Below are 27,026 nucleotides of genomic sequence, written 5' to 3'. Positions count from 1 at the left end.
GCTAAGGCTGACTGACGGGTGGTGAGCGTGGGACTGGGCGGGGCCCCAGGACACGGGCGTGGCCGTGGCGCTGTCAGTGAGAGGGAAAATAGGGCAACGTGGGAGGCTAGGCCTCCTCTGACATCCTCAGGTCCAGCCGGTGGGTCTTTTTTCTTTAGGCGCAAGCGCCACAGGGAGGTTTGTATCCACATAAAGAGTGACAAGAGCGTTGTGGCACCGTGAGGACTGGTCTAGGATGATGACACGACAGCCCAACTTCCTCAGATGCAATCCTAAGCATGCTTCTTTGTATATAATGGAAACCTATTTATACTGGCTTTTGACCCCTTGCAAGGGGATCCCAAGAAAAAAACAAAATAAGATTTTTTCAAATTGTGTATGTGTTATGTTGTCGTGTATGTTAATATATTTATTGCAGGCAACTAAGAAAATAAGAGATATTCAAGTCTGAAAACATTTCAGCTTCTGCTTTCTCCGGTTGCTCTGATGGGAATTAAAAGGTGCTGCCAAAAAGAAAATACAAAGAACTGTAGAATTGGAAGGGACCCTGAGGATCATCCAGTCCAACCCATTTTCAGTAGAGGTGGTCTGTAAGGGGATTGAACGCACGACCTTGGTGTAATCAGCACCACACTCTTAACCAACTGAGCTAAGTGGAACGAGTAAATTAAAAACCATTAAAAGTCCAGCAGAATAAAAAATGTTTCTTGTTGCCTGCCTAAATGTAATCAGGTAGAGGACCGGTCTCATGTCTTTGTAAATGGTATCACTGAGTTTAATTATTCCAAGGTAAATGTGGCTAGGATTGCAGTAACTCTCACAATGTGTGTTTAGCCCATGCTATTTATACATCATGTGTATACCACACTATAGAATGATGTTTTGAAAATAAAGGTCTCAGCCCCAAGGTGCTTGCAATATATGTTTTGACACTGGGGATGAAGAAGGGAGAAAAACAAAAATAATGAGGAATGAATGTGAGGAAAATTTGGTTGGGGTTCTTTTGGCTCCTATTGGTTGGGGTTAAAACAACAGATTCAAGAGAAAGTGGGATGATGTAAGAAACAATAAAAATCTATTATGCTCTAAAATGTCAGAGGGCAAAAGAGAAAGATACTAAAATACAGTTTACAGGATTTTATAAAGTATAAATAGCCAAGAACAGGAATGAGCATAGCCTGCAACTTGTTAAAAACATTTACAACTGTTGTCTGTGAAGAAAATGACATGTGCTAAACGGAGTGGAGAAAAAAGCCTTTTGGACTTCTGGGGAAAAGAAGAACAACAAGAAGAAGACATATCTGTCTTTTTTTATTATTATTCAGAAGCAGCAGAGTGGTAGGAACAGAGGAAGGAAAAGGACGGGTGTGTCCAAACTTAAGTCTTGTGATGTTCTGAATGCATTCCAGCCACTAGGTCAAGTCTGTCGCATGGGCGTGAAACAGAGATTTTATATGTGGCAATTTCGCACTGTAGTCGGATTCTGCTTCCTTATTGCCTCTGCTGAAAACTTCCTGTGAAAACAAAACTCAGAAGTGCCAAAGGCATTATAGCCAAAACAAATTATGGTACTGATGCTGCAGAGAATTCTTTTGGGCAACTGGCGAGCTCAAATAATTTTTTTTTGTTTTCTTTTCTTTAATGTTGAAATCTCATTCTCTCTCTTAAGTTTGCTTAAGTCTTTTAAACTTTAAAGTAACCAATAGACTTTCTGACAGCTAAGATTGACTTTGTCTATATCATGGGTAGGCAAACTAAGGCCCGGGGGCCGGATGCGGCCCAATCGCCATCTAAATCCGGCCCATGGATGGTCCAGGAATCAGCATGTTTTTACATGAGTAGAATGTGTCCTTTTATTTAAAATGCATCTCTGGGTTATTTGTGGGGCACAGGAATTCGTTCATTATTATTTTTTTCAAAATATAGTCCGGCCCCCCACAAGGTTTGAGGGACAGTGGACCAACCCCCTGCTGAAAAAGTTCGCTGACCCCGGTCTATATTAATGTTTGTGAAAGCAACAACATTTATTACCTTATATTAACAGTTCACATGTGTTGGTGATTTGAGCTCCCTCTACTGGTCCTGCCAGAGCACTGGATATTCTTATTTTTGCTTTTCATTCAATACAGTATGTTTTTTATCACTGAATAGTTACATTTTCAAGGGAAATATCTGTAGAGCATGAGAGAAAACCTAATAAGGGAAAATGGAAACTACCTGGCTTTCTTGAAATGCCACAAACTGACCAGAAGGATATGGGTGGGGTAGGCAGTAAAAAAAAAAAAAAAGTGCAGGGAACCCAATTTGATGTCATTACAGGCCCATTTATGCTTAGGCTTTAACTTATTTAAAGTAATGCATCACTTAATAAAGCTGCCCCAAGCTCTTTCAATGTAAGTGTAAAGCAAGCATTGCAGTCCCCCAAGAAAACATGACATTAAGAATCAAAGAGGCCAAGTGACTTTGGGTGATATCCAATATTGCCTTCACAGACCTGCCCTTCCTCTCTAACTCTCCCTGCAGCCCCAAATTATTTTCTCTAGACTGTCCCCCAACCCTCCAAATCAGATCTGCAGGGCATGTGTGGTGCTGCAGTGGGGAGGAGAGGAAAGGGGAGTTCTTCTAGTAGACAGACATACTTGGATATCACCCTTTGCCTGCAACAACCCCAGCCTGCACACTCACCTGGAACAAAGTCCTATTGAGTTCAGTAGGGATTACTTTTGAGTAAATATGTACTGTATAGGATTGTGTTGTCAGGTTTTTTTTGTTGTTGTTTTGCTTCATTGGCACTAAGTTCATGCCAATTTTAGCATAGTTTTATTATTTAATAGTGAAGCACTTTAAAAAGCTCAGAATACATGAATATTGCCCATGGCTTATATTCTATCTAATCAAAAAGTGTGGCTTTTTCAATCATCAGCAAAGGATCCTAGTTTCACTTGGTTCATGAATCAAGGGTAGAAAACAGGAAGCTCTAGGTCAGGAGGTAGAGAATGGAATCTTTCCTAGGTGGATAACTTTTAAAGTTAAATAAGGCTGCTACCCTAAACATGCCTACTCAGAAGGAAGTCCCTTTGAATTCCCAGGGAACATGAACACAGATTTCCAAACAGGTTGTATATTTTTTTTCTGGATTTTCATTTGTGACTCAGCATTAAGGGGAATTAATTCAGTTTAAAAGATATTTTAAAGCAGGCTTCCTCAACCTGAACCCTCCAGATGTTTTGAGACTACAATTGCCAGCATCCCTGACCACTGGTCCTGCTAGCTAGGGATCATGGGAATTGTAACCCAAAAACATCTGGAGGGCCGAGATTGAGGAAGCCTGTTTTAAAGTATTAAAATAATATTAAAATCCACAGTAGCTTCAAAAGCTACTTCTACATCTCTGGATAGTCTTGCCTAAACAAAAATCTTTTAAGCAGGCACTGAAACGGATACAGCGCAGCTGCCTGCCTGGTATCAGGGGTACAGTTAGACAACTGTAGCTGTAGTACTTCTTACTCTCAAGCAATGAAGCTGCTGGTTTCAAAATCTAAATATGAGTTGCAGTGGTATCAATAGCCTCAAGTGCATGTTCAACAGAGTTTTCTGCTCACAGTATTGCTGCTTGACAGAGCTTAAAAAATCAACAGTGAGGGAAGTAGGGAATGGAGAATAACCTTGTACATATTTCTGCAGAAGCAGCAGTTGGAAAAGGGAATTGAGAAAGCATCAATGTGCTCACACAATAATCTGGGGGTACACGTGAATTACCTTTGATTCTTGGCTTTATTTCATGTATATAGTTATCAATGCTGTGCTGTAAAAGCCATTATTGCATTTTCCACTAGAGAGCAGCAAAGACTCGCAATTTATTTACAGCACCATCCTACGTATGTTTACTCAGAAATAACACTTTGTTTGGTGAGCTTATTCCTAGGTAAATGGGTATAGGATGGAAGAATGAATGAATGAATGAATGAATGATTGCATGTAATATCACCTTTTTATCCAAACAGTTCAAGGTGGTGTGGTGCTCCCCATTCCTCATTTAATCTGCACAAGAAGCCTTTGAGATAGGTTAGGCTGAGAGGCAGTGACTAGCCCAGTGTGCTTCATGGCCGAGTCAGGATTTGAATCCTTGTCTCCAACATCCTAGTCCGACACTCTAACCACTACATCACACCCAAAGGCTGACTATGTAGAAGAATCCACAGGACTCCAAATAAAAATCAATAGGTATGGGGGTATATTAATTAACACTTGGAAGAAGTACCTTGGCATAATATGTTTTGGCTGGAGCTATAATGTGGCCTTTGGATTAATCACTTTTATTTTTCTTATTCCTGCTCAATAATGCATGCTGTACCTATACATAAAGACTTCCAATCCAGTATTTTTGCATAGGCATTTTGACATAGGTGACCGTAAGGCAAGAATAAAAGCTGTTATAAAAATCTAATAAATTTGTGTTTGGAAATGGTTAAGCATCACAGGTAGAGTGTATTATCAAGCTGATGGCTAGCAAGCTGAATATTTAACATTTGACTTATGACTTTTAGATCATTCGTACACTGGCAACAGTGAAGGAATCAGATTGGGAGAGCACATTCCAGAAAATGCACCATCATCCCAGAATTAGCTAAGAGTATGACATTATATAAAGATGCATACCATGAGGTTCAAATTATCTGGTATGTTGCATGCGCGGAGTCTCAGTGCAAGATTTAATCTTTAAGATCATAATCATGGATCAAGGTCCTTTCCTGGCAGTCATTCACAAGGAGTATTTAAGGACATCATGCTTGGGTATGTTGATCCTACAATCCCACTGTTCCAGGAGAAGGCCAGTGCACAATATTGTCCTAATCATATGCACTCCCAGCAGCAAACCAGAGACCAAGATAATACTATTAGAAGGTAGCTATCAGCCACTCCCACAGGGTCCTTGGCATTATGTCAGTAAGAGCTGTTTGACAGTGGAACGAACTCCCTTGGTAGTTTGCGGACTCTTCCTTGGAGGTTTTAAAGCAGAGGTTGGATAGCCATCTGTCATGGATGCTTTAGGTGAGATTTAGTTGAGATTCCTGCATTGCAGGAGGCTGGACTAGATGAGCGTTGGGGTCCCTTCCAGCTTTATGATTCTATGACACCTCCAGTTACCCATGCAGAAAAAGTACCAATCCATGCCCAGTGACAGCATGGGTGTCACTCCTTCCCACATACAGAGCACAAGCACAATCCCTCCCACTAGCATAGAACAGTGCCTCCCTCTCCAATGCCTGTGATCACCCAAAACTCAATAGGCTTCTGCATAGAAATCAGAGGCTCCTCTGCCAGCAGCAGGAGTGCCAGCTTGGCCCTGCGACTGTGAGTGCCCGGGGCCATGCATGGCTCTGGCACCGAAATTTGCGGGTGCCCAGTCCCTTTGTGGGGAGTTTTGTGGGTACTCAGGCACCCAGGGAGCCAGCACCTATGGCCAGCAAAGGGTTCAAAATGTGTTGGGGTGCTTCCACATAGATAATGCTAATAACATTGCACATAGCATGTCTGCTCCAATTCAGCCGTAAAGAGCAAGTTTTCATGGGGAAAGCACAGGGGCCAAAAAATAATAATTAAAAAATGCTCAGACAGGGACCTGTGCCTAGAAAGGTAGCATGAAAGCAAATCTGGATGACCCTAGATCAGGGGCAGGTCATGCTCTAATCCAATAATAGGTCATGCTGCCAGAATAAGCAGCAGGTGGCTTTCAGATAGGAGCTAATAGCCTTTCACTGCAGGAAAGGAAAGAGCAAAAAAAACACACAAAAAAAACAATGATTTCATTATGGTTGAAATGAAATGAGTGAAAACATATCTCTCTCCAAAAGTGACATGAAGGGTCTGTTCTCTCACAAGCCGGCTACCACATGGGCTGTGTACACACTATACATTTAAAGGACATTCTTTCCTTCAAATAATTCTGGGCACTGTGTGTTGTGAGTTGCTGGGAATTGTAATTCTGTGAAGGGTAAACTACAGCGCCCATAATTCTTTGAGGAAAATATTGTGTTCCAAATGTGCTTTGCAGGTATCATGTGTACTCGGCTTCTGACTCATACCTCTGTAACTTGGAAATAATTATAAAGGGTTGTATCCACTGCTTCCACTTCCTCTCCTCTCCCTCACCCCACCCCACAATATCTTCCAGAATCTGCTCCAAAGGATCCCCAAGCCTGATTTTGGGGAGTGGGGAGCTGAAGGGTACAGGAGAGGAAGAAGATGAAGCACTGGATACGGCCCTCTTGGGTCTGAAGAGAGTCAAACTGCACAGTCTGCAATGGAAGACTGAATTTTGATCTGACTAGAAAAGATGAGGCTCCTCCAAATTATTATTTACTATGTTTTTAGATATGCTGTAAACTGCTCAGAGTGGCTGGGGAAACCCAGCCAGATGGGTGAAGTATAAATAATAAAATTATTATTATTATTATTATTATTATTATTATTATTATTATTATCCCTTCAAATCAACCTGAGTTGAGGGACAGCTAAGGACCTCTACTGTACCACTGGAAATCTGTGAATACCATAAATTATCAGGATTTGGTTGCGCTCTCAGCATAAATAGGATTTTTTTCTAGGATTTATTTATTACTTGGTGCCAATGGCAGCTTCAGTGGGGCATGGATTTCATCAGGACCACAGTGTGTAGGCGGAAATGGTTAATCCCCACCTCCAGAGCAACTGGGGAAAATGCAGGATACAACTATGGTAAGCAAAAGCAATAAGGATTCTTTTTACAGATCTGGGTGAAAAATACTGACAGATTATTAGAAATGGGAAGTCTGCATTTAGGAAAATCTGCCATTTTAGGTTTTTCTCTCAGTTAAAATGATAGGAAGGAAATATATACACTGGATATACACACACAGAGAGAGAGAGATGGTGCTGACATTACTTTTATTAGTAGGAACAGCCACACTGAAAATGCTGGTACTCGTGTGTCTGGAATCACAGCTTGGGTGTTAAAGGGTAGGATAAAAGGATCAAGGGCACCAACAGGAAGGAGAAAAAAAGACCAAGGATCAATCCAATTATTGGATTAAAAGACAAATGGCAAAAGGCTGAAGTACAGTACAAATAAAGAAGCAAGCAGCGAAAGGATAAATAAGGTGAAGATACTAAAATTATATCAATACTATGCAATGTGAAAAGGTGATAACAAACAGCTTGTGAGGATACTAAAGAGGGAATAGGATCCTAGTGATTCAGGGTGCTCCCAGGCTGCTAGTTTTGGGTGGGATTCAAGAACATGCCAGCAAATTAAAGTTAATATGGTGCCTTTGCTCAATAAACCTACTTCCCTCCAAAACTTTATTTTCTCTTTGCAATAAGGAAAGTGAGGGGGGAATGCACTGAAAGTATGAAATAACAGTTGCTTGATATAATGTTTTATTGTAAATTGCTTTGGGCTGCACTGGAAAAATAAAGTAAATAACAACTTAATTAATCTATTAATGGCATATAACCTCCCTGCAAATGCATCAGACTGCATGATCAATAAATAGCTGATGTTGTCTAGTCTCTTCACAAACTTTGTGCGTGGGGAGAAAATCAGGATGAAAATACTCCCACTCTCTAGTAGGATTGACAAACCCTTGGGGCCAACCTGAAGTCCTGAGGGTTACCTGGCTGCTCCCCCCTCCTGGGTAACAGTGGGAAGGCTTAAATCTCCAGGTGGATGAGAATGCCTTTAACATATCATTATTGTTCTTGTTCTTGTTATTCCTTCTATGTGCTGTAGAGGGGCAGATGGGGCTGGTCAATCTGGGAAGGTGGCCCATCCAGGAAAAGGAAAACTCTGATGCTAGACCTCTGCTGCCTTGTAGGATATCTTTGGGAGAAGAAAATGCTAAGGAGTAAAGCCTACACAAATCTGGAGTGGAGTCCCCAAGATGGTTGGATGGTGCCTTATGCAGCTCCTGCTGCAAATCCTACAGCCAACTAGTGCCAAGCATATTGCTGTGCTTTACTTTGGACCATATCAAGGAGGCCAGCAGGGGTGGCCTTGTCATCTGGGCAGCCCAGGACCTCCATACACACTTTTCCGAGAACACGTTGCCGAGCACAATTCAAAGTGTTGGTGCTGACCTTTAAAACCCTAAATGGCCTTGGTTTATCTGAAGGAGTGTCTCCACCCCCATCGTTCTGCCCAGACGCTGAGGTCCAGTGCCAAGGCCCCGCTGCAAGAAGCCAAGTTACAGGGAACCAGGCAGAGGGCCTTCTCGGTAGTGGCACCCGCCCTGTGGAACGCCCTCCCACCAGATGTCAAAGAGAAAAACAACTACCAAACTTTTAGAAGACATCTTAAGGCAGGTCTGTTTAGGGAAGCTTTTAATGCTTAATAGGTTATTGTATTTTAGTGTTTTGCTAGAAGCCGCCCAGAGTGGCTGGGGAATAAATAATAAATTATTATTGTTGTTATTATTATTATTTCCAGCCTTGCGCCCTGGGGAGTTTGTTGCAGTGCTGCTAACTTCACCCCCAAGGCTCACTCAATTGTCTGTCTCAAGCAATCCAGTCTGAGAAACTTGTGAAGCAGTTTTTGAAGCTGGCGGCAGATGGCGCCCAAAGCGCCAGGAAGTTGTCCCTGCTTTGCCAATAAGCTGAAGACCTAAGGCAGCTAATGGGTATGGTGAGAAGGGAATGTACCTGAAGGAGTCCCACTGTGAGGCTGGGCTGTAGCCAGGCTGGGGGCTGTAGTAGCGACAGTGTTACCACAGCCACCAGCACGAGCGGATTCACAACGGCAGGCAGACAGGTACGGGTGCACAACTGGGTGGGAGAGATGGCTCAGGGAGACCCGGGATGCTGGGGGAAGAGACAGAGATGTCTCAGAGGTCATAAGGTGTGGCAGAAGCAGCAGTGCCGCAGAAGCTGTCAGAAAAGGGATGTGGATGACAGCGTGAGATGAAGGCAGGAGATTTATGGAATTAGTGTACTTAGAGGGCAGTGTGTAGGCATTTGAGGCAGGGAGGGAGGGGTGTCTAGCAAGCACATGGGCATTTGAGAAGTCTCTAGGGAAGTGAAGTTCACCTTCGAGATCACCATGCCCCATATAGGCCTGGTCAATCACTTCAGTCTGCAGAACTAGCACTGTTACAGGTGACACACTTCAGAACTCTGCCCATTGACCACAGGTAGGTGCCTTAACTGTGCTCTTTTTGGCACATGCTAAAACCATATGTTTAGGCAAGCCTATCCAGATATGTAGAATGTTGACAAGTGTTTAAATATTGTTTTTAGTTTACTTTTGATTTTATTTTTTTTTAATGCTTTAATTGTTTTCAACTGTTTTTACTGAAAATTTAATTGTCTCATTCTTTTTGGAAACTACTTCAAGAGATTTTTATTTTTTTTACAGTCAAGTAGTACAGTGGTACCTCGGGCTAAGTACTTAATTCGTTCCAGAGGTCCGTTCTTAACCTGAAACTGTTCTTAACCTGAAGCACCACTTTAGCTAATGGGGCCTCCTGCTGCAGCTGTACTGCCGAAGCCCGATTTCTGTTCTTATCCTGAAGCGAAGTTCTTAACCTGAAGCACTATTTCTGGGTTAGTGGAGTCTGTAACCTGAAGCGTATGTAACCCGAGGTACCACTGTATCTATTTTTTGTGAAATGAGTAAATAATGCAATGCAGTACAATAATATAATTATAGCAAACTCTTGCTATTGAAGCTGTAGCAGGGATAGGGTACCTCTCACGAGACTCTGCCAACATAGTCAGTGGTCACAGGGGCTGATAGGATTTGGAGTCCATCAACCAATGAAGGGCCAAAGGTTCTGTATCCTTGATATATATAAGGACTGGAATGGCCATCTGTAAGGGAAGCTATAGTAGAGCATTTCCTGCGTACGGGGGTTGAACTAGACGACCTTTGAGGTGTATCTCTCTCTATCCTATGAAAATGTGCACTTTTCTGAAAAGCTCTTTGAAGTTTAACATAATAAATATAATTTAGTAAGTATATCAGAAACATGTAGCCTATAAATGCTTACAAGGTTGCATACCGTTTACAGTAAATTGACTATTATCAATCAATCAATCAATCAATTAATCAGTAAAGTGTACAAAAACTTGATCTGTAACTACTCTGATCCTAAACACACCAAACTGAATATAAGGTTTCTGTTAGTTTCAGTTGGTACAAACAGTGAAATACATAATCCTCATTCAGGCATTAGGTCTTGTATGAAATATGGCCCCTCTGTATTACCTGGAAAGTGAAATTGCCACGTTTCAAGTTGAACAATTGTAATTAGTATCTTGGGCCTTGTGGGGGAATAACTTTCACATTTATCTGCTCAGTGTCGTAATTTTGTTATGAGAGCACATGGGTATGCCTGTAAAACCAGATAAAAGTTATGAACCAGGCTATATCCATATCTCAGTTGCTGTGTAACTTGGAGTACACCTGTAGTATAACTCCTTTCTAACTGACTGTAATGTTTCTATATTCTTCAGTGCTAAACTGACTGTATATGCAGCTATTTGGCACATTTGTGGGACCACTGCTGTGCTGGTTATCCTCTGATGTAAGATGAATAGTGTGTGTACACTGCGCCTAATCCACTTAACTGATGGGTTGTCCTCAGTCTAATACTGCATAATGCTGCAACAGACTGAGACTTTTTAAACCCTCCAGACTTCTGCCATAGCAGGATTTAGATCTTGATCATATCACTGCTTTCCTATTGCAGTAGGACAATGGCTTCAGTTGCTGAGCGGACTTTCATCGCCATCAAGCCTGACGGAGTACAGCGGGGCTTGGTGGGAGAAATTATCAAGCGATTTGAAAGGAAGGGATTCAAACTGGTAGCCATGAAATTCATGCATGTAAGTTTCTGCCGAGGTGTTGCCAAGCATTGTTCTTCTGTTGCAGAATTGCCATGCGTTGTTTATCGGTCTGTTGTAAGCCTCTCAAAGCGGACTCTGAACAGAAATAAATTTGAAGTAGTCAGTTTTGAACTGCAGCACATTGCAGCCTCCGTAGCTACGACCCCAAGGAGAGTCCACAAATATAGGTGGCTGGGTTGATGACCTGTCGATCAACCTATACATACCCCTCAGGAGTACATAGCATAATATCCAGTTCATTGCATACAGAGTACATTATGGTGCAATGCCTAGAGCCCTGGCCAAGGGTGGTGTAGTGGTTAGCATGTTGGATAGACCCGGGTTCAGATCCCGGATGAGACATTTGTAGTGACTACAATCATTTGAATAGATACCTGGGGGAAATCTCCATTGAACTCAGTGCTGCTTACTTCCGACAGCATAGGTTCAACTTCTAAAATTCATTGAACTGTAACTTTAATTAGGAATGCAAACAGTTTTGCAAATGAATGTTTCCATTGATACTGCTAGAACGAAGTACGCACCCCTCCAAGGAAGACGTACCCCCCCAAAAAAAGAAAGAATAATCTGCTTGATTCTCAGACTTCCTTTATATTAATCCTTATTCGCTGACTTCCTCTACATTAGTATGTCACAAACTGTAGTAAAATTCAAAAGCCTTATTATCGCCTCATTCACTTGCCAGAGGGTCTGTCAATTACCCTGGAATTTTGGCAGCTATTGTTATGATTCTTGCTCTGAAAGAAATGTTCTGGAACTGTGCTATAGCCAAATTTCATTCCTGCTCCACTACACCACTGATCCATTGTTTTACAATATAACTTTCCGGTAATATTTTGGATCCTTTCCAATATCTAGCAGAAGGTAAAGCCACGCTGAGTACTCTAATTTTAGTAAGCAGCTGTCCTTAGTCGGAAAGGTGTGTCCTTAGAAGTATATTTTAAAGATAATGCTTCGGATTTTCTTGGAGGTGTTCAGTTAACTTGAGTGGAAATCATCTTGCTGAATGAACCAAAATAAATATTGTTTAAAATCTGTACTAGCCGGCTAAACCAATATTGTAATAAAGCGCTAGGGCCAATATTTGACAAGCAAGCGTGCAATTTAAGGATTAATACTACTCTTGTAGTTAATTTTATTTGACTTAAGATGCTCTTAAGTTCTTATGCTAAGCATTTTATTCCTGCAGGCCTCTGAAGATCTTCTCAGTGAACACTACAGTGACCTGAAGGATAGGCCATTCTTTGCTGGGCTGGTTAAATATATGCACTCTGGACCTGTTGTAGCCATGGTAAGTCTTCAGCAAATAACCTTGATTTCTTTAAAAAGCAAATGAACTTTATGCAGCAAGCACTGAGAAAAGAGTTGCAGTTTGGTTGCATCTTCAGAATATATGCTATATGTATTCTTGTGGAAGGAAACAAAACAATATGATTGTTCTAAACCTCTGAATAATAATAATAATAATAATAATAATAATAATAATAATAATAAACCTCTGATACTAATAATGGACAAGGCCACAATATCACTAAGAGCCTAACTTCTACATTTTTATGTGGAAGTGCTTCCATTCCTTAAACAGAATAAAAAGAGACCACTTTAAATAATGCCCAGATTCAAAATATGATTGACAAATGTAACACAATGTGATTGCCTAAAAAGAAAGTAAAGTTCTAAGGAAAGACTGGCATTTTAATTTATTTTCAAATGGAGAATTTCAGGGTTAGCAATATTAATACTACTAATCATGATAATTAATTAAATTTGTATATCGTCCTCCAGCCAAAGATTGCAGGGCAATTCACAACACAAAAATACAAAATGAGAACACAAAACGCATAATGAAAACAAAAACCAACCAACAACGCCCTCCCACAAACGTGTTCAAAAGGGCATGGAATGTTAATCAGCCAAAGGCCAATTAATTGATCTAATTGTAACCCCAGATCTTTGAAAGGTTGGCAAACTATGACCCCATTTAGATAACCACTATTAGAATCTTATCGTCCCATAGCAATGAAATAAAAATAAGCAGTGATCATAGCAACTACACCGGTTACATGTACAAAACTGCACTGTTGCCTTGGGATAACTCCCATCGTCCCATAGCAATATAGCAATTGCTCGTTAAAAGTAGCAACTGTGCAGCAATATTACGAGTGTAAAAAAAAACCTCCCAACCCTCTATCTTCTTCTAGATGAGCAAGGCCTGTGAGAATTACAAAAATAGCTGCCTTCCCTTCAGTGCTTTGTCCAAGCTCTGATGCTGTCGTTGTCGCATCTTGCTACCTGAGAGATGAAAACTGCATCTTATGCCCAGACCATCCTAGGCTCTGCCATCTCTCGGTTCTAACAATCTGTCTATACTTGATAATTCACAATGGATGCAGGCATCCAAATTATGACTGTGGGTGGGCATGGTGGAGAGGTGGAGGGACTCAAGGATATAGAAATCAGACCCAGCCACAGTTTATGTGCTTCTGTATAAGTCAAAGCGTACACCTTGAGTTAGTGGCCTGCCTGAATTAACAGTTTTTGAATGGAAATAGGAGATAGTAGATCTGTAAATGTACTCTGGAATCTGCCTCTTACGTCTACATGCTCAAATTAACCCCAATCATTTGGTTCGGATTCTACAAAATGGCACTGCCACTGTACAGTTCAATTCCTTATCCCCCCCCCTCCTTTGGTGTAAAAGTGGATAAGCGCCCATCAGCAATAAAAACTGCTGGCAGATTTGAGCAACATGTCTTCTTGCTAATTGTGAAACTATCTATCTGCTGAGCTCTTTAAGATTATATTGGAATAAAGCAATGAGTTTGAAAGGTGTTACAAACAATAGGGGTTGGAAACAATGTCAAACATTTTTTCTTCTTTAGCACTATACTTGCTTTGGCCCATAATGTAGTATTTTGCCTGTACTAGTTTAGAGAAAATGGGTGCTTTATTGTCTGATAAGAGGAGGAACAAACTTCCTTTGGATAAAATACACAAAATGAAAGGTTGACAAGATAGCAGAGCTTTTATGACATGGTGGTTTGTTTACTTTTCACACACACGTTATTTAAGGGACTATATGAGCACGTTATTTATGTTTGAGTGGTAATTAGAGAAAAATCTAAAATGTGTGTCTGACTTGTTAGCTCTCTGTTGGTGCAATGGAGAAAACATTTGCTGCTTTGAGATTCTAAACTATGCCCACATTATGTTCAGAGGAGAGATGCAACAGAATGCCTGTGCAGTCATTCCTTGGTTGATGAACGCCTTGGTTGACAAACTCAGACATTTTGGCTCCTGAATGCCGCAAACCCGAAAGTGAGTGTTCAAGTTTGCGAACGTTCTTTGGAACCCGAACGTCCGTTTTGGCTGTCGGCATTGTTTCTGGGGCCAATCAGCCAATCAGCCTTTGTTTGCGAATGTTTTGGAAGTTGAACAGACTTCCGGAATGGATTCTGTTCATCAACCAAGGTACAACTGTAAATCACACAAGTTGGGGTCCAATGTGTTGGGGATCCCCTCTGTTAAAATGTATCCCTCTACCTGAAAATTTGCATTTTTGTGATGGCTACTGGTGTTTAGCAAATAAATTTGACTGGCTGACTCACCAACATACACAATGTGGCAGCACTCAGCCACAAAAGCAGAAGGGGATCCCCCCCTCAGGCTACCAAATGAAAAAGAATAGCTCATAGTCAGAGTAAACTGTATTGGATGGAACAGATGGACCAGTGGTCTTGCTAAGTAAGAGCCAGCTTCATATGTTGCTGTGAGCAACACATTCATTCTGGCCATCTAAGTCCCATAAAAACCAGTGGGGCTTAAATGGGCATAATGCTATACAGTGGTACCTCGGGTTACATACACTTCAGGTTTCATATGCTTCAGGTTACAGACTCCGCTAACCCAGAAATAATGCTTCAGGTTAAGAACTTTGCTTCAAGATAAGAACAGAAATCGTGCAGCGGTGGCACAGCGGCAGCAGGAGGCCCCATTAGCTAAAGTGGTGTTTCAGGTTAAGAACAGTTTCAGGTTAAGAACAGACCTCTGGAATGAATTAAGTACTTAACCTGAGGTACCACTGTACTGTACTTGGTTCTGGTCACAGTCCATACAGGCCCATGGAAAGCTTCAAAGTTTAATTAGTTACAACCAAATTCTATTAAATAATAATAATAATAATAATAATAATAATAATAATAATAATAATAATAATAAATTATTTGTACCCCGCCCATCTGGTTGGGTTTCCCCAGCCACTCTGGGCGGCTTCCAACAAAGATGAAAGATACACTAAAATGTCACATATTAAAAACTTCCCTGAACAGGGCTGCCTTCAGATGTCTTCTGAATGTCAGGTAGATGTTTATCGCTTTGACATCTGATGGGAGGGCATTCCACAGGGCGGGCGCCACTACCGAGAAGGCCCTCTGCCTGGTTCCCTGTAACTTGGCCTCTCACAGTGAGGGAACCGCCAGAAGGTCCTCGGAGCTGGACCTCAGTGTCCGGGCAGAATGATGGGGGAGGAGACGCTCCTTCAGATATACTGGACCGAGGCAGTTTAGGGCTTTAAAGGTCAGCACCAACACTTTGAATTGTGCTCGGAAACGTACTGGGAGCCAATGTAGGTCTCGGCGGCCGCTCCCAGTCACCAGTCTAGCTGCCGCATTCTGGATTAGTTGTAGTTTCCTGGTCACCTTCAAAGGTAGCCCCATGTAGAGCGCATTGCAGTAGTCCAAGCGGGAGATAACCAGAGCATGTACCACTCTGGCGAGACAGTCTGCAGGCAGATAGGGTCTCAGCCTACGTACCAGATGGAGCTTGTACACAGCTGCCCTGGATACAGATTTGACCTGTGCCTCCATGGACAGCTGTGAGTCCAAAATGACTCCCAGGCTGCGCACCTGGTCCTTCAGGGGCACAGTTACCCCATTCAGGACCAGGGAATCCTCCACACCTGCCCGCCTCCTGTCCCCCAAAAACAGTACTTCTGTCTTGTCAGGATTCAACCTCAGTCTGTTAGCCGCCATCCATCCTCCAACCGCTTCCAGACACTCACACAGGACCTTCACCGCCTTCACTGGTTCTGATTTAAAAGAGAGGTAGAGCTGGGTATCATCTGCATACTGATGAACACCCAGCCCAAACCCCCTGATGATCTCTCCCAGTGGCTGCATGTAAATGTTGAAAAGCATGGGGGAGAGGACAGAACCCTGAGGCACCCCGCAAGTGAGAGCCCAGGGGTCTGAACACTCATCCCCCACCACCACTTTCTGAACACGGCCCAGGAGGAAGGAGCGGAACCACTGTATGACAGTGCCCCCAGCTCCCAGCCCCTCAAGACGGTCCAGAAGGATGTTATGGTCGATGGTATCAAACGCCGCTGAGAGATCCAGCAGAACTAGGAAACAGCTCTCACCTTTGTCCCTAGCTTGGTGGAGATCATCAACCAGCGCGACCAAGGCAGTTTCAGTCCCATGATGAGGCCTGAATCCCGACTGGAAGGGATCCAAATGGTCCGCTTCTTCCAGGCGTGCCTGGAGTTGTTCAGCAACCACTCGCTCAATCACCTTGCCCAAGAATGGAAGGTTTGAGACTGGGCGATAATTGGCCATCGTGGCCGCATCTAAAGATGTTTTTTTAAGAAGCGGTTTAATAACCGCCTCTTTCAGCGGGTCTGGGAAGGCTCCCTCACGGAGGGAAGCATTCACCACCCCACGAAGCCCATCGCCCAGTCCTTCCCGGCTAGCTTTTATAAGCCAGGATGGGCAAGGATCCAGGAGACAGGTGGTTGGCTTCACTCGTCCAAGCAGCCTGTCCACATCCTCGGAGGTAACAGATTGGAATTGATCCCACACAACTTGACTAGACAGGACTCTAGCACTCTCCCGCCCCGACCCTGCTCCCACGGTGGAGTCTACTTCTTCCCGAATCTGAGTGATTTTATCTGCAAAAAACTTTGCAAAATCATTGCAGGAGAACATGTGGCCCGTACTGGGCCCTGATGTTGCAGGTGGTTCTGCTAAATTGTGAAACACCTGAAAAAGTCTCCTGCTGCTGTTTTCTGCAGATGCAATAGAGGAGGTGAAGAAAGTCTTCTTCGCCGTCGCTATCACCACTTGGTAGGCTCGACGTTGAGCTCTAACCTGTGTCCGGTCAGATTCGGAATGAGTTATCCGCCACCGGCGCTCTAGCCATCTCAACGATTGTTTCATTGCCCTCAGATCCGTGGAAAACCACGGGGCTCTCCGGGCTCCATGCAATCGGAGAGGGCGCTTCGGAGCCAAACAGTCAATAGCCCTGGTTAACTCCACATTCCAGTGGGCCACCAGGGAATCGGCTGAAAGGCCATCAACATGGGATAAAGCATCCCCTACCACTCTCTGGAAACCATTTGGATCCATTAAGTGGTGGGAGCGGACCATCCGAATTGGTCCCAACTCCCTGCAGAGGGGATGGATCGCAGAGAAGTCCAGTTGCACCAGGAAGTGATCTGACCATGGCACTTCTTTCATTTCGCTTTTACTTAGTGTCAGATCACCAACATCCATAGAGGTAAACACCAGGTCCAAGGCATGTCCGCGGCTATGGGTTGGGCCAGACTTATTCAGGGACAGCCCCATGGAGGCCATGCTTTCCACGAAGTCCCGAGCGGCCCCTTGTAAGGTCGTGTCGGCATGGATGTTAAAATCCCCTAGGACAACCAAGCTAGGTGTCTCCAGGAGAACATCCGCCACGACCTGAAGCAGCTCAGGCAGGGAATCCTTGGTGCAGCGGGGAGGTCGGTACACCAAAAGGAATCCTGTACTGCCCCTATTGCCCAACTTCCAGAACATGCACTCGGAAAACCGTGTCTTCCCAATAGGACGCCTGGTGCAAACTAATGACTTCCTAAAAATCACTGCAACCCCCCCTCCCCGCCCACATGACCTGGGTTGCTGTGTGTAAGAGAAACCTGGTGGACAAGCAGCGGCAAGGACAGGCCCATCTGCTTCATCCAACCAAGTCTCTGTTACACATGCCAGGTCAAGTCCTCCATCCATGATCAAGTCATGGATGGCAGTGGTCTTATGAATCATTGACCTGGCATTGCACAGCAACACTTTCAGGTCATGTGGGTATCCCTTGCTGATTCTAGTATCCATCCGGTCAGGACCAGACCCGGAGGCAGGGATAGTCCTCAGACAACGACTAAACCTGCCTCCTCTGTAATGACATGGTCTGGTCTTAGCGTAACTCCTCCTCCTACCCGTGATCACTGAGATCGGTTGTCCCAGTGCATCCCCCCCTGTGGAACATGCCCCAGCCATTTTGTTGGCTGGGACCTACTCCCCAGCAGCCCTGAACCCTCCCCTTAAGAACAAAATTACACCTTAAAAAAACAAAACAAATAAAACAATACAAGCAAAAAACAATAAAAATTACAAAAACATAAAATTAAACAAATTCCCAGGCCCAATAAACATCCATCCCACCCCCCACCCCCACATAAGGTAAAGGTAAAGGTACCCCTGCCCATACGGGCCAGTCTTGACAGACTCTGGGGTTGTGCGCCCATCTCACTCAAGAGGCCAGGGGCCAGCGCTGTCCAGAGACACTTCCGGGTCACGTGGCCAGCGTGACATCGCTGCTCTGGCGAGCCAGAGCCGCACACGGAAACGCCGTTTACCTTCCCGCTGGTAAGCGGTCCCTATTTATCAACTTGCACCCGGAGGTGCTTTCGAACTGCTAGGTTGGCAGGCGCTGGGACCGAGCAGCGGGAGCGCACCCCGCCGCAGGGATTCGAACCGCCGACCTTTCGATCGGCAAATCCTAGGCGCTGAGGCTTTAACCCACAGCGCCACCTGCGTCCCCACATACAAAAGTTCAAAATAAAAATTTTAAAACATTTTAAAAGCACTCTGCACCCATCCAGCAGTAACAGCAACTGTCCTAGTGAGGCCCATCAGGCCCAGCCCTGGGCCAGGTGGTGAGTGGCAGGAAGGAGCAGGGCCCCCAGACACTCACACAGGAGAGTCCTCCTGGGCAGCAGAGCGCAGCAGTCCTTATGAGGCTTCAGGCCCCGCCCCAGGCCAGATGGTGAGTGGCAGGAAGGAGCAGGGCCCTTAGGCACTCACACAGGAGAGTCCTCCTGGGCAGCAGAGCGCAGCAGTCCTTATGAGGCTTCAGGCCCCGCCCCAGGCCAGATGGTGAGTGGCAGGAAGGAGCAGGGCCCTCAGGCACTCACACAGGAGAGTCCTCCTGGGCAGCAGAGCGCAGCAGTCCCTGTGAGGCTTCAGGCCCCGCCCCAGGCCAGATGGTGAGTGGCAGGAAGGAGCAGGGCCCTTAGGCACTCACACAGGAGAGTCCTCCTGGGCAGCAGAGCACAGCAGTCCCTGTGAGGCTTCAGGTCCCGCCCCAGGCCAGATGGTGAGTGGCAGGAAGGAGCAGGGCCCTCAGGCACTCACACAGGAGAGTCCTCCTGGGCAGCAGAGCGCAGCAGTCCCTGTGAGGCTTCAGGCCCCGCCCCAGGCCAGATGGTGAGTGGCAGGAAGGAGCAGGGCCCTTAGGCACTCACACAGGAGAGTCCTCCTGGGCAGCAGAGCGCAGCAGTCCCTGTGAGGCTTCAGGCCCCGCCCCAGGCCAGATGGTGAGTGGCAGGAAGGAGCAGGGCCCTTAGGCACTCACACAGGAGAGTCCTCCTGGGCAGCAGAGCACAGCAGTCCCTGTGAGGCTTCAGGCCCCGCCCCAGGCCAGATGGTGAGTGGCAGGAAGGAGCAGGGCCCTCAGGCACTCACACAGGAGAGTCCTCCTGGGCAGCAGAGCACAGCAGTCCCTGTGAGGCTTCAGGCCCCGCCCCAGGCCAGATGGTGAGTGGCAGGAAGGAGCAGGGCCCTTAGGCACTCACACAGGAGAGTCCTCCTGGGCAGCAGAGCACAGCAGTCCCTGTGAGGCTTCAGGTCCCGCCCCAGGCCAGATGGTGAGTGGCAGGAAGGAGCAGGGCCCTCAGGCACTCACACAGGAGAGTCCTCCTGGGCAGCAGAGCGCAGCAGTCCCTGTGAGGCTTCAGGCCCCGCCCCAGGCCAGATGGTGAGTGGCAGGAAGGAGCAGGGCCCTTAGGCACTCACACAGGAGAGTCCTCCTGGGCAGCAGAGCGCAGCAGTCCCTGTGAGGCTTCAGGCCCCGCCCCAGGCCAGATCGTGAGTGGCAGGAAGGAGCAGGGCCCTCAGGCACTCACACAGGAGAGTCCTCCTGGGCAGCAGAGCACAGCAGTCCCTGTGAGGCTTCAGGCCCCGCCCCAGGCCAGATGGTGAGTGGCAGGAAGGAGCAGGGCCCTTAGGCACTCACACAGGAGAGTCCTCCTGGGCAGCAGAGCACAGCAGTCCCTGTGAGGCTTCAGGTCCCGCCCCAGGCCAGATGGTGAGTGGCAGGAAGGAGCAGGGCCCTCAGGCACTCACACAGGAGAGTCCTCCTGGGCAGCAGAGCGCAGCAGTCCCTGTGAGGCTTCAGGCCCCGCCCCAGGCCAGATGGTGAGTGGCAGGAAGGAGCAGGGCCCTTAGGCACTCACACAGGAGAGTCCTCCTGGGCAGCAGAGCGCAGCAGTCCCTGTGAGGCTTCAGGCCCCGCCCCAGGCCAGATCGTGAGTGGCAGGAAGGAGCAGGGCCCTCAGGCACTCACACAGGAGAGTCCTCCTGTAATTACAGCTGAGTCAAAATTTCTCATAAGACATTTTCTGATAAATCTTCTGAGTTTGTTCCTTTTTCTCACCCTAGAAGGCGGCCACTTAATACCATTGCCCCAAATTTCCTCAAGCACTTTATAATGGCAGCCTTTTGTTTGTTTCACAATGTCCCAGAACTATGGGTAGATAATCTAGGGAATTATGGAGGGTGTAAAATGGTGACCAGGCTACCAACCCAGGGAAAAAAAAGATTTTAAAAAAGATTTAGGTTAAAATATTGAAACTGTGCTAAATTCCACTGCTAGTGGGAAGCCACACCCTTAAGCAAATGCTGGAGAATTTCCCCCCTCCCCTTGGAAGAATTTTGTGAAATGGTCCCCTGCTTTTTCCTCTGTCCACTGATGGGGTAAATTCCGAGAGGCCATTTGCACACTGCTGTCTTATTCACACGGTGGTGGAGTTGGTGAGAATATTGTGATATACTGACTTTTACTCTTTTACTGCAACAATCGTTTTAATCTCAGTTCTTTGGTTGTTGAAGGTATGGGAAGGCCTCAATGTAGTTAAGACCGGAAGAGTAATGCTGGGAGAAACTAATCCTGCAGATTCCAAACCTGGCACAATTCGTGGTGACTTCTGTGTGCAAGTTGGCAGGTAAATTCCGAATTGACGTCTTACAAAATGGAATTGCTAACTAGTTCTAGTATACATGCAGTTAGGATACAAATATTATATCTGTGCATTATTATTATTATTATTATTACCATACAGTACTCAGAAGGTCAGCAGTTCGAGTCCCCACGAGGGGGTGAGCTCCCGTCCCTGCTCCTGCCAACCTAGCAGTTCGAAAGCACGTCAAAGTGCAAATAGATAAATAGGTACTGCTCTAGCCGGAAGGTAAACGGCATTTCCGTGCGCTGCTCTGGTTCACCAGAAGCGGCTTAGTCATGCTGGCTGGCCACATAACCCGGAAGCTGTATGCCGGCTCCCTCGGCCAATAAAGCAAAATGAGCGCCGCAACCCCAGAGTCGGTCACGACTGGACCTAATGGTCAGGGGTCCCTTTACCTTTACCTTACTTTTCTGTGTATTAGACGAGGATTTTTTTTCAATGAAGTAATGTATAAAAATAGGGGTCATCTTATACATGGGTAGTTCAGAGGGAGGGTGGGGGATTGGTTGCTGCCGCGAGCAGGAGATTGTCAGCGACAGTAGTGCATGTGATAAGTGTCTGCATCAAGGGCTTTTATTGATTGGGCGGGTGATAGGCAGCCTCTGGGAGTGAGCGGTCAGACGTTTGTTGGCTTCTGGAAGTGTTGTTTAGGCGGGTGAGTGAGCAATCCCCTCCCCCCCAAAAGCAACCTTGGGCAATCCTCCCCCCAAAAAGCTCAACAACTACTGCTACAGTCGTACCTTGGTTTTCGAACAGCTTAGTTCTCAAACATTTTGGCTCCCAAACACTGCAAACCCGGAAGTGACTGTTCCGGTTCGTGAACTATTTTTGGAAGCTGAACATCCGATGGGGCTTCCATGGCTTCTGATTGGCTGCAGGAGCTTCCTGCAGCCAATCAGAAGCCGCACTTTGGTTTCGAAACGTTTTGGAAGTCAAACAGACTTCTGGAACGGATTCCATTTGACTTCCAAGGTATGACTGTATTTTTAAAAAGACATTTGGAGTGTAAATTAATAGTTATGAACAGCTGGTGCTTCTCATAGTAACTCCCCAACATTACAGCAAGCCTAACAAGTCCTGCTTTTGCCTTTTTCATTATCTCAGTGCCTGTATTTTCCATAGTTCCTCCTGCCACATTTCCTTATGCTACTGCATGTGATGGCCTTGGTTATGGAGAGAGGCTGGCCTGCTAAAAACATCAAACACTGCTGTTGTAGCACCTCAGAGTTCCTTTACAAAGAATACATTGTGCGATATTGTTTTTCCCTTTGAGCGCCATAGGCTTGTCTAACAAGTAGCATTATAAAAACTTTGGACTGTGGTTTAAATTTAAGACTTGGAAACTTTGCACACAGTTTAATATGCCCCTGTGGGAAATAAACACTTTGTCTTAGGAAGGTGCAAAGGAGTGGAAAAGAAATAGCTTGTTATAGTAGCAAACAATTACTGAAACACAAGGGTTTCACGTTACATCCAGCAAAGACATTTCTCTGTTGCAGTATATGGAGTATATTAATATGTGGGGAGGGGTTATTGTCCATTTGTCAAAACGTAACAGCCAATGAAACTATTATTTCTATGTTTTTCTGTTTGATTACCATAATGATCAAATTCTTTTCAACTTTATTGCCCTTTCAGAAATATAATTCATGGCAGTGACTCTGTAGAAAATGCTGAGATTGAAATCAACCTATGGTTCACACCAGAAGAAATTGTCGACTACACAAGCTGTGAGCACCCATGGATCTATGATTAAAAACTTGTGTATTCCTTTGTTATGTTTATCTGGAAACAGTTCCTACCTCCAATATCCTCTAAAATTGTTTCCCCAAATGCCCTGTGTGATTTATAAATGTTAATTGTATTTGTTGTGCTGACTGAAGGTTTTAACTAAACTGGAATATACTTTTATTCATTAGAAAAGTAAATGGGGTGAGGGCTGTTGAAGAAGAGAACACACTTTTGCTCTCCTACAGCAGTTATCAAACGCACATGCTTAATTTTATTATATTTACTGTACTCAATGGAGTCAACCATTACTTTAGGTTGTTCATATTTATGAGTTTGCAAGATGAGAAGGGCTGTTTAGGGCAGCCCTGTTTAGGGAAGCTTTTAATGTTTAACAGACTATTGTATTTTAATATTTTGTTGGAAGCTGCCCAGAGTGGCTGAGGAAACCCAGCCAGATGGGCGGGGTATAAATAAATTATTATTACAGTATTATTATTATTATTATTATTATTATTATTATTATTATTATTACTACTACTACTAATATTATGAGAAGCTATTGTATACAAACCATTTGCCACTGAATACGTTACACAAGTGATAAATAACATACTCCCTGAATGGATCAGCAGAGTGGCTCTTCTGTTTCACCTTAAAATGCCAGGTCATGAATGCAGCATTGTAAATCATTACACTACAGTGTAATTTAAATATGGTGTAATCACAGCATATTGAATACTTATAGAATGTAATCTATTTGATTGATTGATTTCATAACATTTATATACCACCTGACTGTAAAAAACAACAACCCTCAAAATGGTTTACAAAAAGAATAAAGCAATGAAATTATCAGTAAAAACAATTATTGAAAACATACAAAAAATTAAAACCAGTAATAAACTAAAAACAGATTAAAACACACATCAACATTCTAGATATCTGGGTAGGTGCCAAAAGTGCACAGTGAATGTGCTTGTCTGATATCAATAGGCAAGGAGTTCCAAAGTGTAGATGCTGCCACACTAAAATATTGAGTGCCAGTTCTACAGACTGAAGTGGTTGAATTGGCATATGAGGTGATCTTGCATGTAGACTGGTCCCAAGTTGCTAAGGGCTTTACAGTATATATTAACAATTTGAACCTGGCCCGGTAGCAAATTGGCACTGAACACAGGTGTTATGTGCTGGCAAAGTCTCACTCTTATCAGCAATCGTGCAGCAGCATTCTGTACTAACTGCAACTTCTAAATCAGGTGCAGGGGAAGCCTCAAAAGAGTACATTACAGTAATCCAGCCTTGAAGTAACCAATACCTGGACTACTGTGACCAAGCTTTCCTGGTCCAGGAATGGGTGTAGCTGTTGTACCAATTGTAGCTGGTAAAAGGCACTGAGGCTACCTGAACCTCAAGTGACAGAACTGGATTCAGAAGCTCCCCAAAACTGTGAACCTCTTCCTTCAGGGGGAGTACAATCCACCCAGGGCAGGCAATTTCTCAGACATGGGAGTTACTCACCCACAGTGCCTCCATCTTGCCAGGGTCCAAGTTGAGCTTGTTTTCCCTCATCCATCTCACCACTGCATCCAAGCAACAGCCCAGAGCCTGTATGGCCTCTCCTAATTCAGATGTTATAGAGAAATAGAGCTGAGTTATGTTATGGAGAAATAGACCCTGCCCTAAAACTCCCAATGACTGCTCCCAGTGGCTTCATGCAGATAGTAAATAGCATTGGAAATAAGATGACGTCAAGTGGCAGCCCATAACATAGCTGCCCAGGGAGCCCAAAAGCACCTTCCCAATGCTAGTCTCTGGACTCTGTCCCAAAAGCAGGATTGGAACCACTAGAATACTGTGGTCCCAATTCCCATTCCCCAGAGCCAGTCCAGAGGGATTCCGTGGTGAATGGACAAGAGATCAAGAAGCAGAAGCAAGGTCACACTCTCTGTGTCCTGCTCTCTGCAAAGGTCATCCATCAGGGCGACCCAGGGAGACTCAGGCCCCTGACCAGGTATTTGTAACTAGCTGATAGTTGCTCTAGCCTAAGGGGTCCAGAGTCAATTGCTTTAGGAGCTGCCACACTTTAGCAGTTGCCCCTTTCAAGGCAGCAGGGACCATCCCTCATACAAAGAAGTGTTAACTACACTCTAGACCCAACCAGTCAGCTGCCCTCTGCTAGAATTAGTAAGCCAGGAGGGACAGGGGTCAAGGGGACATGTGGTCAGATGTACTGCTGCCAGCCCCTTGCCCACATCAGCGGATTGCATAAGTTGACAGTGTTCCCACAACACATCCTCAATAGCGGCACTGGATAAAACTTAATTGTAACAAATATTGGCAAATTTTAAATGTTGGTTTTGCTTCTAGTGGATACACATGGGTTGCGGTATCACTTTGAAAATAAAGCTTTATACAGATGGTTATTAAACTCTTTTATCCCCTCTAATTCTAACTCTGCTCATAGGCCATTTTAAGGCAAGATTAGCATAGATGCTTATGAAATGCATTATGAGAAAAGGCGATTAATACGAGGGATATTCACTAAGCTGTGCCTCTTGTCACTCATTTCTATTACTCTGTTTGTTGTTGGAAAGGAAGGCATAGTACAGTATTGCTTCTTAATTCTGTTGAGCTTCATTACATCTGCGTACATGTTTCCTTATCTTGATTACATGAGCTACAAAAACTTAATTCATGCTATGTATCACAGTTAAGAAAGCAGACAGGCTGCTCTACAGCATGATTGGCTTGTACGTTTGAAAGCTCAGATCATGAATTATAATTTCTCAACTCTGAGCATAAGAAATCGCCTTACACAGTAGTGTCTCCTCTGACTGGTAGTGGCTCTCCAAAGTATTGACAGAGGTCTCTTCCATGATCTGCCAGCTGCTCCTTTTAAATGGGAATGCTGGGTTTCAACCTGGGATCTTCAGCACATGAAATCATGAGCAGTCCTTCCCAAAACTGTGTTCCTTTCCACAGTGCAAACCCCAGTTTAGCATGTTTGATGATCAAATACATATGATTGTTTATTTTCTCCACAAGACTTAAAAGTAACTGAAGATCCACCTGAACTGGACCCAGGCTACAGCACTGCAAGAAAGGGTGCAAACACTTTCGCCTGCCCAGTTTCCCCACTAGAAATTACATCCATGAAGCTGCTATTAGTATTGGTGGTGAGGGATGGGTATCCTTATTACATGTTCCTGCCTCAACTGGTGTTAATAGCATCTTTTGCAGGAGGAGGGGAAGAGCATTTCAGCAAGGAAATTGTGAAAAATAACTTCTGTCCTGAGGGCCTGATCTACTTGGGGATGTGTGGGTTCCTTTAACTATTGGTAGGTGCGGGAGAAGTAATGGATCTCCTTTATAAATAAGTCAATTTGGGGAGTGGAGGAAGTGGTTAAAGGCTGCAACATGTTAATGGGAGCAAAAATACCTCATGAAATTATTACACTGAGAAGCCTGTGATACTATGGAAGCAGAGTGCATGCTTCGGCTTGGTGAAAAAAGCAGAGCACATCATAGCACAGTTTACATGTTCTTGGCAAAAAGGCAGAGGACTTTAAAGTTGCCGTTGTTTAAAAAAATTGGAAACCCAGCCAGTCTGCTACAAGGCATGTTTTATCAGATTTTATCAGCTTCCCCTCTGCATCAGAGAGACAGGCTTGTACTGATGGGCTCTCCCTAGCTAGAGCAGGTGGAGAACCTTTTAGGATCTGCCTCACAGGCCAAATCTGACAGGTGGGTAGGAGCACCCACCTGTCAAAATCCCTATCCGCTCCCATCAGGCCCCTGGCCCCATGCAGATTAAAATCCCTTCCTTGTATCTAATAGTGTAGTCCTCTTGTTACCTACGAACGTGACTGAGGCTCCAGCCCCAGCCCCACTTCCCTGGAAGCAAGCCCCACTGAATTCTATAGGACTTACTTCTAAGTAGCGGGCACGATTAGGGTTGCCCTATATAACTCAGGTCCATTCATTTCAACGAGTTCTGAGGATAAGCAATCTCCGGGTTGCTTTGTGCTGTATATTGTTCAGACTGTTTCCTCCACTGACTGGAGTGGAGAAAACACAG

The 27,026-nt window shown here is 44.7% G+C and overlaps 1 protein-coding gene and 1 long non-coding RNA gene across 6 annotated transcripts; one reads left to right on the top strand and one right to left on the bottom strand.

The window, feature by feature from the left end:
* The first annotated feature begins 24 nt into the window (after nt 1-24).
* Nucleotides 25-23,564, top strand: NME1 (NME/NM23 nucleoside diphosphate kinase 1). Of its 5 annotated transcripts, XM_083728086.1 has the most exons (6): nt 25-3,744; nt 4,005-4,224; nt 10,728-10,863; nt 12,074-12,175; nt 21,087-21,199; nt 22,856-23,564. In XM_083728086.1, exons 3-6 carry the CDS (start codon nt 10,735-10,737, stop codon nt 22,971-22,973), a joined length of 462 nt encoding a protein of 153 aa, XP_083584212.1. In that variant the 5' UTR covers nt 25-3,744; nt 4,005-4,224; nt 10,728-10,734; the 3' UTR covers nt 22,974-23,564. The 5 variants fall into 5 exon arrangements, with proteins under 5 accessions (XP_083584212.1, XP_083584210.1, XP_083584214.1 ...); XM_083728084.1 differs by lacking the exons at nt 25-3,744; nt 4,005-4,224 and adding an exon at nt 6,476-6,738 and having other exon boundaries at nt 22,856-23,385; XM_083728088.1 differs by lacking the exons at nt 25-3,744; nt 4,005-4,224 and adding an exon at nt 6,476-7,704 and having other exon boundaries at nt 22,856-23,385.
* LOC310839447 lies at nt 10,878-27,022 on the bottom strand. Its single transcript, XR_014561523.1, has 3 exons — nt 26,879-27,022; nt 24,467-24,562; nt 10,878-10,959 (listed from the first exon to the last, which is right to left on the bottom strand). It is a non-coding gene; the product is annotated as an uncharacterized lncRNA (long non-coding RNA).
* Between the last annotated feature and the right edge of the window lie 4 nt (nt 27,023-27,026).

Source organism: Podarcis gaigeae, assembly GCF_964106915.1.
Source record: "Podarcis gaigeae genome assembly, chromosome: 2".
NCBI classification, from domain to species: Eukaryota; Metazoa; Chordata; class Lepidosauria; order Squamata; family Lacertidae; genus Podarcis; species Podarcis gaigeae.
Note: the sequence above shows the minus strand (reverse complement) of the source record. Positions and strands in the feature narration are given on the sequence as shown.